The 12,985-nt window shown below is 45.4% G+C and overlaps 2 protein-coding genes across 2 annotated transcripts; one reads left to right on the top strand and one right to left on the bottom strand.

Moving 5' to 3' along the window:
- Positions 1-5,764: 5,764 nt before the first annotated feature.
- Positions 5,765-9,151, bottom strand: LOC106611657 (beta-crystallin A1-2). Its single transcript, XM_014212096.3, has 6 exons — positions 9,014-9,151; positions 8,161-8,243; positions 7,904-8,022; positions 7,003-7,144; positions 6,680-6,822; positions 5,765-6,432 (listed from the first exon to the last, which is right to left on the bottom strand). Exons 2-6 carry the CDS (start codon positions 8,233-8,235, stop codon positions 6,285-6,287), a joined length of 627 nt encoding a protein of 208 aa, XP_014067571.1. The 5' UTR covers positions 8,236-8,243; positions 9,014-9,151; the 3' UTR covers positions 5,765-6,284.
- Positions 9,152-10,300: 1,149 nt separating this feature from the next.
- On the top strand, positions 10,301-12,427 carry LOC106611656 (beta-crystallin B1). The gene is made up of 6 exons (XM_014212095.3): positions 10,301-10,382; positions 10,653-10,747; positions 10,878-10,996; positions 11,183-11,315; positions 11,517-11,659; positions 11,822-12,427. The coding sequence occupies exons 2-6, from the start codon at positions 10,658-10,660 to the stop codon at positions 11,991-11,993; spliced, it is 657 nt and encodes a 218-aa protein (XP_014067570.1). The 5' UTR covers positions 10,301-10,382; positions 10,653-10,657; the 3' UTR covers positions 11,994-12,427.
- The last annotated feature ends 558 nt before the right edge of the window (positions 12,428-12,985 follow it).

Raw genomic sequence — 12,985 nt, 5'->3', positions numbered from 1 at the left:
TTTGATGGTAAAGGGATACTTCGGGATTTTTGGCAATATGGCCCTTAATCTACTTCCCCACAGTCAGAGGAACTTGTGGATACCATTTATATGTCTCTGTGTCCAGTATGAAGGAAGTTTGAGGTAGTTTCGTGAGCCAATGCTAACTAGCGTTAGCACAATGACGAGGTCTATCAGTATCAAGTAACATGTTTTGTGTGCGTGTGTGACAGCTGGAGATGTGCGCTTGGATAAACACATCTAATTAAAGGGGTACAGCTTAGTCTGCTTTCCCAGACAGACTCCCTCTCTTCAAACACACATTCACACCTTAATATTCATGAAAGCTTTTAAGCTTTGTGTGGTCTGCTCAGTCTTGTGCCTCCCCAAAGTATGCTTCTACTTCATTTGAGATGCCTAAAATTGTTTCTTTAGTCCTCCGAATTTGCTTTTGAGTCTATATCTTGGCCAATATTATAGGCCAAACCGTTAGCCGTTAGCCATTGCTATTGTGCTGTCGCTAAAGCCAGGATAAGCTTTCTAAAAGGCTAACATGACCCTGGGGAACATTTGACCACAGATTAATGTTTAGTGTTGATGTGCTCAGCTGCCTTTTTGTCTCATGTCTCACGCTGTGAGAAGATTACCAGGGTGGGTGTGTGTGTGTGGGGGGTACATTGGGTATTGTGTGTTGGTGATTTGGATGAATATAAGGGCTTTAAAGGCCCACTGTAGTCAAAAATGTGAGGTTGGAAAAATATTGTGAAAGATGTTAATGCCTTTTTAGTGTAAAAGCTGTTTGGAAAGCGCCTGAAATTTCAGTCTGTTTTGGTAGGATGGAGTTTTGGCCTGCCTGGTGACAACACCAGGCGGTAAATGAGTTAATAGACCAATAAGAAAGGGTTCCAAACCCCTCTGCCAATAACAGCTCATTTTCAGTTTTCCCCTACCCACTTCGACAGTCCTAGCAAAATTCTTGCTTGAAATTGTTCTTTGCTAAGAAGCTATTTTTAATATGAAACAAAATCACTAAGGTACTTAATTGTTACCCAGAAATGATTTGATATCCAGATTGTAAAAAAATGGCTCCATTGGACCTTTTTTAAAGTGCCTCAATGTCTGCTTGTAAACCCTTTATTTGAGGCATCTCTTCATCTTATAGACTATGCCAGTGTTTCCTAACGCCAGTCCTCCAGTACCCCCAACAGCACACATTCTCAATGTTGTGATTCAACTTGTCAAGGGCTTGATGATTAGAGACACGTAGAATGTGCTGGTCCGGGGCCACAACAAAAATATGTACTGTTGGGGGTACTTGAGGACCGGAGTTGGGGAAACACTGGCCTATGCAATTAAACTACAGCTGTTGGATGGATCATGATGACTCTTGGGGGTGTGAGAGAGAATAGTGTGTGTAAGAGAGAATGGGTGTTTTAATAGAATGCATGCAAGAGTGTGTACGTTATGCATGCGGCCTGTGTCCCTCTCCCCAGCAGATTCTTTCTCCTGGCTCCCTTGTTACTGGTACTACATCTATTTAAAGAATCCACTCTCATTTGCTCTCTCAATCATGCGCAGTGTCATGTTCCTCCAGAATCAACACAGCAGGGCAGGAGAAGGACAATTTTAAAGAACAGATTGAGACCGAGACAATGGCATTTTAGTGAGGATTTAATCCCGTTGACCTGTGATGATTCAACTCTTCAGGTCAAACTCTGACCATTAAGAGCCATGGACTATTCACAAGCCCTGGGGGTAACTAGTGTTTGTGTGTGACTGTCTGAGCGAGAGCAACATTGTACCCAGGCTATTGCGCACAGGAATTGTCTGGTCCACGCGATTAGAGTGCCAAGACACTGGAACTACAGAATTAGAGAATGTTCTTTGCATATTTTTTCCCCCATGGATTGTTAGCCTAATCGAAGACATCCGGCTGTAAAATAACTGAACTATTCAGACAGTTTTTCAGTACTGTTCATTCTACTACTCCAGTATGGATTACCTCTCTCCCCCGCCTTCCACCACGCGGGGTGCGCGGGATGCGTCTCCCACCATGTTCCCAGGCTCGTCTCGCCACACTTCTCACACTGGTAACCAAGGTGGTTTTGGATCGCTGTCATATGAGGTGGGGGTCGTGTGGGCTTACCTGCGACCGCTCATACCATTCTTTCTGATCAGTGCAATGGTCGTGGCAATCATGTACCTGATCCAGCACATAATCTACTCCGGGCCATTCACCGATCCACTCTTCTTTGAGAAATTCGAGGAACGTTGGCCAAGACCCAAACCGCACAAGGATGCGGCACCCTCAAACCCAGTCCTTTACCCTGATCCTTTTGAACACACAGGGAATGGAACCCTTTGAACTTGAGTCGTGGAATTCGGATGCTTCTACCTGTGCCATTAGATTCCATTTGAAGGTGGATCAAAGGTTTTTAGAATCTCCCTGTGGAATTTACGATGAAATTCCTAATCAGATCATGATTAGATCAGCACGCCGACTCCCTGAGGGTTCTTTCTGTCTTTGATTGCCTCAGTTGTGTCCCTACGTCTGTTCAACAGCCCCTTGGGCTATGTATAATGTGCAGATTAGGAGTCTGGACCATAGCTAAGCAATAATTAGACTACAATGCTCTGTCTTAAACTAGATTTATTAGCCATGTATAACTGTCTGTGTGACTGTGATTTAAATTCCGGTAGGCCTTTATCTACACAGTTTGTTTAAGATGAATCCAATTAATGAAAGAAGAATAATCGTTTTTATTTTGGGAGAAAAATGCAAATTGATGGTGAATAAAGTTTGGGTTTGAACAAATTTACTTGTCTGTACATTTCACAGTCCATGCTACACAAATAGCCAGCTTTTTGCATGATTTTCACATTTATTACAGGTGCACACACATGGCAACCCATTTAGTGTTCAGTAACCAGTCAATCACCTCAATAAATTGAGCGTGTCAGCGAGGGGAAACCGAGCCAGCGAGGACAAGTCCAGAAGTAGAGCTAGTCCCGCCGGCCCATACGCTCACAGGCCCAGAACCCCCAGCCTGTTGAGTAGGTACACCCCGAGGACAGAGAGGAGTCTGGGAAGGAAGTGACCACAGAGGAGGAGGATGTCGATGTCACTCAGGTAACTGCCTCCTCAGCCTAACAGAAAAACAGGGTGGTCCTGCAGACACAGAGCTGAGTGAAAGATGGAGAGGAGAAACGAGAGGGACAAGGAGTGGAAACAGGATGGACTGAGCTCAAACCACGAAAGACCGATCAGACAGAAGAGAGGGAGAAACATACGTATGGATGGAGAAAAGGGAAGAAGAAATGGATGTGGAGGACATCGGAGCGATTGAAGAGCATCTAGAAGAATGGATGACAGACAGAGCAGAAAAACAGACAACAGAACTCCACAACCCAGCAATCCAAATAGCAGAGTGGAAGGTCCCAGTTCAGATGCATTCTGGGATAGTAAAGCCTCCAGTCTCCCATCCTTTGATGTCGAAGGGTCAACAGGAAGCTGGGAGCAAGAGGAAGTGGATGTGTTTGGGGACTTTAGCCCCTCCCCTGTCTCCTATCATACTGTCTGGCTACTGGGGGGAGGGGCTTTAGTTCAGAGGAAGATATCAATGTCATTGGAGGAGAGTTGGACCCCTGCTATCGGATCTCTGTCGTCTCTGCTCTGACTGAGGGGAATGCATACACACGGTAGACTTCATAATCAAGACTGAGCAGTCAGATTATCACACTCAACTCTAATCAGAGTTTTGTTTTTTACTTCTACACTAACTACAGTATAAACATGCCGTCCTATCCCTGCTTCCCTACAGAGTGACCAACCTGCCTCCCCCTCCCTGCTAGGAGACAGGAGGTATGGACAAATCTCCAAGTACAAGCTCAGAGGGCTACCACATAGAAGGCCATCGCAAAACAACGAGGAATGTTCAGATTTCTGCTTGATGGCAATGCAGGAATGTTTACGTAAAAGAGGATTTGGGGGTTTGTGAAAGTTGGGTGATTTGAGTTCGTCCAAGTTACCAATTGTTAAACAGAAGAGGACGAATGGTGGTTAAAAAAAAGAGGAAAAAAAGAGAAAGTATTTGATGCATTGTTGTACCTATTTCTACCTCACTCCGCTTATAGGGCTCTGCTTGAGTTCTAGTTTTCAGCACATAGATTGTCAGTTTTGAATGTGTGTTTTATACTCTGTGTGTCAGTTGTTCTGTTTCTTTGTCTACATCTCACTGCCCAGACCTTTTAACACATCATTGTGTTTAGGTTTTCAATGTGTGTAGAAAAACACAAGCTTTACTTGCCTCTTGTAGAGACCAGTTTGGGTTCATATAGCAAATGTTTTTTTGGGTGAGTTGCCACCAAATCAGGTTTTACACTGCTGTTAGTTTAGTTTCACAGGAATTGAGGGCTCTGGTTGGTTGAGTGTCAATCATCACAGGCCTACCATCATCCGGTTCTGCTTCTGACTGTTCTAGAATGAAATCACATCACGTCATGGTTCTTGTTGTTGTTCCTCATTATTACTGTTCTCCCCAGCAGTTTGACTGTTTTCAGTTTTATAACCAGGTTACGAGATTAAAGACTTTCTTAATACCTGTGTGTCCTTGTGTGAATCTATTGTAAGTGCAGCCTAAATAGCTCGGTTGTCTTTCACGGCGTTGTAGTGTCTTTAAGTGGTCAGCAGGTGGTGAGTGATCTCTATGACTGATACAAGGGTATTCATTTTTTGTAAAACGCAACCGGTTCATTTGTGGAGTCGTTTTTCAGTTATTCCCATGTTTATTAGAGGGTTTGACATGCAGTATGCAAGCCCTTGGTTTATTAGGTTAGAACCAAATATCACATCTTAAGATGCTTATTATGCTGATCATTGCAAAGTTGGCTCCCGTATGGCATGTATTATACATTTCCTACACCAGAGGTCCCCAATAGGTCGATCGCGAGTTACCAGTAGCTCGCACCTGAAACTACATGCACTTTACACGTGTTCCACCGCAAACTGTCATAAACAAATCGAACAAGTATCAGACACCGCAAGCTCCCATCTAATCAACATAGCATTGACATTATTCCAGCCCTGGTTAGCCACTATTGGATTAAAAAGCCAAACCTAACACACTATCTGCCAGTTAATTTCCAGCAATATTGCCCCTGTCTGTCTGTGTAGTGCGTGCGTTTGTCTATCACTCAGTACTTTCCCCGAAACCTTCTCAATTAAATGTTTACTACAAAGTTGGCTTACCTGGCAAAAGTATATCATATGTAAAAATATCATTTGTATCTGTTATTTGCAAACTTTGCCATGAAATGAGCAGCAGCCGTACAGAACCATGGATATACCAGCACATTCGCAATTATAGGGCCAGATGCACAGTTAAAGGGGAATTACACAAAAACATCTACATTTATTTTCTTCCAGATGTGATTGAAGCATGGACTCAACATCCAATTTTGTTGTCATGAACAATTGTAATTGTGAGAGTGAAAAAAAACCTAAATTCTAAAAAAATGTTTTATGTAATCACAGATTTTATAGGGCCCCCCTCAGAGTTGTTTATGAACCATTATTTTTACCAGGTATGTTGACAGAAAACAGTGCACTACTTTCTCTTGTACACCAAGGACCCGGGGAAGAGAAGAATATGCCTATTCGAAAGCTAGAAAAAAGGGAATAGCTTGCGACATGTTTAATTTTTTCAAAGTAGCTCTCATGCTTGGTAAGGTTGGAGACCCCTGTCCTACACTCACAACACACAATGATAGGACAGGCCCGAGCGACTGAAGTGAACATGAGTTTATTAGGTAACCTGTGGTTCAACCTCCTACACACAACATCACATCAGAGCTGCACTACAGAGGCAGCCATCTTGAAACTGTTTTCTGAGGAAACGTTGACCTCTCCTCTGGTTCGAGCACGGTGTGTGGCTTGGCTCCCCGCTCAGCCCAGGTGACCTGGACAGAGGGGTTGGGGGGTTCAGGTAGAACAGCGCAAGTGTGTGTGTCTGTGTGCGGGTGCTTAAACCTGGTAAAAGACATGGTGTGTGTTATATCAGTATAGGTACGTCTGTGAGTGTCAGTCATGTCAGTATGTGTGTGTGTGCGTGTTCCTGTGCGTTTACAGTGCGATATAGTCTGCTATCGTACCTCGGCGCGGCTGTGAGTGTCAGTGGTACGTGGTGAGTCGGTAGTTAGGGGCGACTGCTCTTCCTGTCAGGGTAAGGCAGGGGGGGATATGGGGTAGAGCAGCGCCTGGGCATGGGGTTGCTGTCCGTGGGCCTCTCAGCCACTACTAGCCCCTCTTAATGCTGGACACGGCGGATAGACTGGATCTGGGGGGTCTGGCAGTGGGAGCCCCAGTTCTTCCAGTGCTGGTAGTCTCCACTGTGTCTCTCACACTCCATGATGTACTGCTGGCCCCTGTAGCCGGGGTACTGGTAGCACACAAAGCTGAGGGAAAAGAGGGGATATTAAGTAACACTGTGTTTTGGTGTCTCTGGCATGTGTATCAATGGTGTGCGCAAAGTATGAAACCACAGCTTCCACAGCTGTTTGCTCACACGTTGCGTGTGTGTGTGTGTGTGTGTGTGTGTGTGTGTGTGTGTGTGTGTGTGTGTGTGTGTGTGTGTGTGTGTGTGTGTGTGTGTGTGTGTGTGTGTGTGTGTGTGTTTGCGGTGAATAATAGAGGCTAACTTACGCGCCACACTGCACGTGCATGGAGCCGACCTCGGGCATGGACCAGCCCATGGCCTGCAGGGAGGGGTAGTCGTCACACAGCTCAACACTGCGGCCCATGAAGTTCTCTCTCTCAAAGATCATCATACGACTGCTCATGTGGGACTGAGAGAGAGAGAGGGCTGTTACATACACACACGAAGATGATCATATTCCAATATTATTTTTTTTGGGGGGGGGGTTCTCAAGGAGAAGGCGCTAATAGAATGTATCTGTTTGGACCAAAAAATGCATTGATACTTTCACATCTTCCCTCTCTCTCTCTCTCACACACACTTTACTCACAGCACAGTAGATGGGACGCAGGGACATGAGGCGCTCCACGTGGTAGGACAGGGAGCCGCTGTAGGCGTCCCAGTGGGGGTACTCTCCTCTCTCCAGGATGAACTGCTGGCCCTGGAAATCATGGTGCTCAAAGCCCACCCAGCTATCGGGGAGAGAGAGAGTTAAACACATTGTACTAGCATCTTATACACACATTGAACCAGCCACTATAAACCAACACGTCCACAGAGTATAGACATTCACTCATTCATCAGGTCGAGAGCTTCAAGTTCATCTGTGTCCACATCATTAATGTGGCCCTATCACACCAGCACAGTCGCAAAGAAGGTGCGACAGCGCCTCGTGCCACTGAGGAGGTTAAAGATTTGGCATGGCCCCACAGATCCTGCAAAACTTCTACAGCTGCACCATTGAGAGCATCTTGCCTGGTTGCATCGCCTTCGATCACAAGCGCTACAGAGGGTGGTGGTCCGGATGGCCCAGTACATCACTGGGGCCCGAGCTCCTTGCCATCCAGGACCTCTATAACAGGCGGTGTCAGAGGAATGCCCGGGAAAATTATCAAAGACCCCAGTCACCCAAGCCACAGACTGTTCTCTCTGCTACCGCACGGCAAGCGGTACTGGAGCGCCATGTCTGGGACCAAAAATCTCCTTAACAGCTTCTACCCCCAAGCCACAAGACTGCTGAACAATTCATCAAATGGCTACTGCAGTGACCCTTTTTTTTACACTGGCCCTCTTACAATGACTACGCACACTCACTGGACTCTACCCACACACTGGACTCTACCCACACACTGGACTCGACCCACACACTCACACACACACAGTACACACCTGTATTCCTCTATCCCTAATCAATCATACACAGTAAACAGGTGGAACAGTGTGAGACTCACGCTCCACTCTCCACCCTGATGGAGCGGATGACGTCCAGACCACACTCCTGGATGTTACAGCACTCAGAGGTAAACTCCTGGCACTTGCCCTGGAAGTGCTCCTGCTCGAACACAGTCACCTACAGACAGACGGAGAGAGGGACAGGGGGAAGAAATGGAAGATGAGGTAGAGAAAGGGACATTTTAGTTGACAGGCCCCATTCCACTGATGCAAAGGTGTGTGCTCCTGCATGTGTCTCAATTTAAAGGTGTGTTACCTTGAAGAAAGGAGCTATGCCCATTCCCGAGTTGACCAGGGGTTGCATCATTGGGGATCTAGTTGTTCTGTGCATCTTTACACCTAAAAGACAGGGGGCAAACTTTCAGTTACACAATCTCCCCAACTCTCTAACACTCCGGTCACCTCAACACCAACAGTACACACATACAGAGTAAACATTATTTATTTATTTTCTTATATTCTATGTTATTCTGTAATCAAAGCTTCACACTGGTATTCAAGTGTACACGACTACATACAGAGTAAACATTATTTATTTATTTTCTTATATTCTATGTTATTCTGTAATCAAAGCTTCACATTGGTATTCAAGTGTACACGACTAAGTATCAATTTCACACCAAAACCTATCCCTTTAACACTTAAATGTCACAAATGTTACTAAACAGTCTTGGATGAACCACCTGTCCGCTAAACTAAATTGTATACTAATAATGCCGATCAATGAATCTATGATAAAGCAACATGATTTTGTTTTATCTAACAAGCTTGCTCCCTAGTATAGCCAGTCGTATAAGACAAATAATACACAACAAATCGATATTATTGTGACCTAGCGATAAGACCATCGTTTATTGCCCATTCAAGTCAGTAGGCTACACCCGCACAGAACAGCGCAATATGGAAGCCAGGATCAGTTTAACAAGTTTATACATTATGTAGCCAACCTATGCAATGTGCAATGCAGGTTAACGTGTTATTACATGGTTAGCGCTTTTTGGTGAGTTTTATGTGAATGTGTAAAGGCGTCTTGAATAAACACATTATAACATATCTTACTGACTGTCCCTATACTTTCAATTAAATGCGTAACGGAGTTGGCACCTTACCTAGTTTGGCACTTATTCGTGATGAGCTCGGGAGTGGCACGCGCTTAACGCTATCTCGCGTAGAGCTTTTGAGAGATCTGGCGCTTCAGTTTTATATGGACTGACGAGAAGCGCGCCTCTTGGAGCGCGTCCATGGTGCATGGCTTTGGTGCGCGCACAATAACTTTTTCCCCTCCTGGAACACTGGACGACAGCGTTCTTGTTGGTCGTTCCATCGAAACCGCGCGACACGCCAGCTCAGCACATGTTATGGAACGCCAGTCCTTTCTGTGCACGTCGATCGGGGTTTGCCCAGAATGGGAAAGGAACAATAGTAACCGGGTCAGTTCGTGCTGGTCAGCAGTCTGGCGTGTGGTGGTCACAAAGACCGGGGTAGAGGTGGAGAATGTGGGGATTAAATGCGGGAAAAAAGGTCAGTATACACATATGCATAAAATATAATATGGACAGGATGGAAAAGTTTGAAGTATGAGAACGTTTTTGACATATCTTCAATAGTATTGCTTCAGTCTCCAAACACACAAACAAACACGCCTGAATCATGCCACACGTCCATCCTTGAGTTATATACTGTCCATGGTATCCTGCCCCCCCAACACAGACATTTATAAAGACACATTTTTTTTAAATATGGCACTGCACCACTCAACGTCACTCCTCATACCTCACCTAAATCATACTGACACCTTATAGACATTATACTATCTTAATCAAAACCATGTAGTCTGATAATGTGAGTTCCAATAATGCATCAATTAAACAGTATTTATTAATGACGGCTTCAGGCCTCAGCTCCTATTCAACGGTCTCAAAACTAATTGCGATGAGATGAGACGACCAGAAATTGTATTTTTCTAATGTAAGCTGGTGACTGATTACAATCATGGTCAGATGATATAGCACAATGCACATGTCCTCTCATAGTGTAAATAGTGAGCCTATTCAGTAAATATCATGAGCACAATTAATTAAACCAATGTCCACAGTAGCAATGTACATACAGGTCTTTGTAACTGGTTATAAAAACTTCATCAGTTTGTGTACTTGCTTATCACAAATACTTTTACTGTGTTATGTCTCTATCTCACAGATACTTTATCTGTTTGTGGTAGACTCTATCATCATGTACAGTATTCCACTATCAACCCCCCCTCCAATCCTTGGCTCTCATTGGTCCCTGTGGCTGCCCCCTCCCCTCTGGCTGTCCCTCTCTGATGATGCGGTGGTTCTATTGTCCCGTGGTTCTGACCTCAGCAGGTTTGTTTCTCTGCGTATAATCCCCCTCCTCTGGGCGCCAGCGTATAAAAGGGCGGGGCATGCTCCAAGCCACACACACTCTCTGAGTGAGGCAGATCACACACACACACAGGTAAGAGCAGCAGACAAACATACATCATACACATGCTGGTAGCTGCATACACAGGTAAAGGGAGTAGACAAAACAGTGTTTCATTTTCAAATCAGTAATTACAAGTAGCTAGTTATAATAATAATACATGTTACATTGATATTACACATCACTATATTAAAACACATAGACTGTGTCCCCAACCCCATCCTTTCCCCAAATATCCCTCTATTCCCCTGATACCCTCCATCCATTCACTCCATGCTCATCCCTCTCTCTCTCTCCCTCCAGTCAACATGTCCAGTGATAAGTCCAAGGCTGCCTCCCAGACCGACGGGAAGGCTACGCAGAGCAAGAAGTCCGAGATGGGCATGATGTCCTACAAGGCAAGTAGCCCCCGACTGACAGGACTTCTCCTGGCTCCAATCTAATTGAATACCATTGGATCACTGGTACAGTCAAGACATCATCAGTGTTTACTTTGTACTCATCGGTCTGTCCCCCCCCCCCCCCCAGATGTTTGTGTTCGACCAGGAGAACTTCCAGGGTCGCATGGTTGAGATCAGCAACGAGTGCATGAACGTGTGCGAGATGGGCATGGACCGCGTCCGCTCCCTCCGCGTTGAGTGTGGACCGTAAGTCAACCACTTCAGTTGCTTTAACTATATGTTAGTTGCCTGTAATGTAATATTGTCCTGCTATCTCTGTGGCTTTGTGGGATAATCGTAGAAGTAGCAGTATATTCACATGTCTTTTAATCATAATTAGATATGTCACCACGGCTGTACAATCATGTGACACTGTCTTTCTATTCTGTTTAGCTTCGTGGGCTTCGAGCAGATGAACTTATGTGGTGAGCACTACATCCTAGAGAAGGGAGAGTACCCCCGTTGGGACTCTTGGAGCAACTGCCAGAAAAACGACTACCTGCTGTCCTTCAGGCCCGTCCGCATGGTGGGTACACTCCTCTCGCCTTCCACCGTTCCTCTCTCTTTGTCATCTGTCAATTCTGTTCTCTAATTTTTCTCTCTGACTATTCTCTCTCTTTGCTCTGTAACTCTCTCCCCTTTTTTTCTCTCTCTCTCCTGTAAATTTCTCTCCTTTGGAACACCTCCCTCACAATCACACACCTCTATCCTTTCCCCTCTCTCCCAGGACCCAGAGAAACACAAGATCTGCCTGTACGAGGTTGGAGAGTTCAAGGGTCGTAAGATGGAAATCATGGACGATGACGTTCCCTCTCTGTTCTCCTACGGCTTCACCGACAGGGTCGGCAGCATCATGGTCAGCTGCGGAACGTAAGTGTTGCCATGGAGATGGCAAAAGCAATTCAGCGAAAGCAATCAGTTTAATCTCACAGTTAAGAACACATGGAACTAGAAAGAAAAGTCTGTGGGAGAACAGCTGTTATATCAGTGACCTACGTAGTGACATCATTGGTTTTTCTCCCCAACCCCCAGCTGGGTGGGCTACCAGTTCCCTGGATACCGTGGCTCCCAGTACCTTCTGGAGAAGGGCGACTTCAAACACTTCAACGAGTACGGCGCCCGCCACCCCCAGTTCCAGTCCGTGAGGCGTATCCGCGACATGCAGTGGCACCAGCAGGGATGCTACACCATGGCCAGCAAGTGAGGCTCAGGGAAGGAGAGAAAGAGAAAGAGCGGAAGAGAGGGAGAGGGGCGGAGGAAGAGAGAGAGAGGGGGAGAGATGTCCGAGGCCTTTCCGAACCCCTGGCTGAAGCCAACCATCTGAAACAGCAAGGGAGGGGAACCGCCTGGCTTGAAAACACCTGAAAATCAGACAACCCCTCCATCACTCTCTCTCTCTCTACTCTTCTCTTTCTCTCCTGTGGTCCGACCTTGGCCCCCCCCCCCCATCCCGCATTCCTTTCCATTGCAGCACCAAAGAGGGAACGATGATGATTCTCGTCTCAGGGTATGATGTACCATGGGAAAAGGATCTTCTATATCCTCCCCCCACTTCCTAACCCTGTGTATCGCACACCCTCTCTGCTGTACAGAATCCTGGCCAACTTTTCAATAAAATGGAAAAATTTGATTTCAAAACGTTGTCTTTTATATTGTGACCGATGACTCTCATGGCCAAGATGACACCGTGTGAATAAAAGTGCTAACAGGTCATAACATGAAAATTTTATCAGTAGGTCAAAGGTCAAAAGGTCATCAAAATACACAGACCGATAAGAGAATATGCAACAACAATAAAAAAACGTGAAATATACACTGCTCAAAAAACAAAGGGAACACTTAAATAACACATCCTAGATCTGAATGAAAGAAATAATCTTATTAAATACTTTTTTCTTTACATAGTTGAATGTGCTGACAACAAAATCACACAAAAATAATCAATGGAAATCCAATTTATCAACCCATGGAGGTCTGGATTTGGAGTCACACTCAAAATTAAAGTGGAAAACCACACTACAGGCTGATCCAACTTTGATGTAATGTCCTTAAAACAAGTCAAAATGAGGCTCAGTAGTGTGTGGGGCCTCCACGTGCCGGTATGACCTCCCTACAACGCCTGGGCATGCTCCTGATGAGGTGGTGGATGGTCTCCTGAGGGATCTCCACCCAGACCTGGACTAAAGCATCCGCCAA

This window comes from Salmo salar, chromosome 09 (assembly GCF_965601325.2).
Source record: "Salmo salar chromosome 09, fSalSal1, whole genome shotgun sequence".
NCBI lineage: Eukaryota > Metazoa > Chordata > Actinopteri > Salmoniformes > Salmonidae > Salmo > Salmo salar.
Note: the sequence above shows the minus strand (reverse complement) of the source record. Positions and strands in the feature narration are given on the sequence as shown.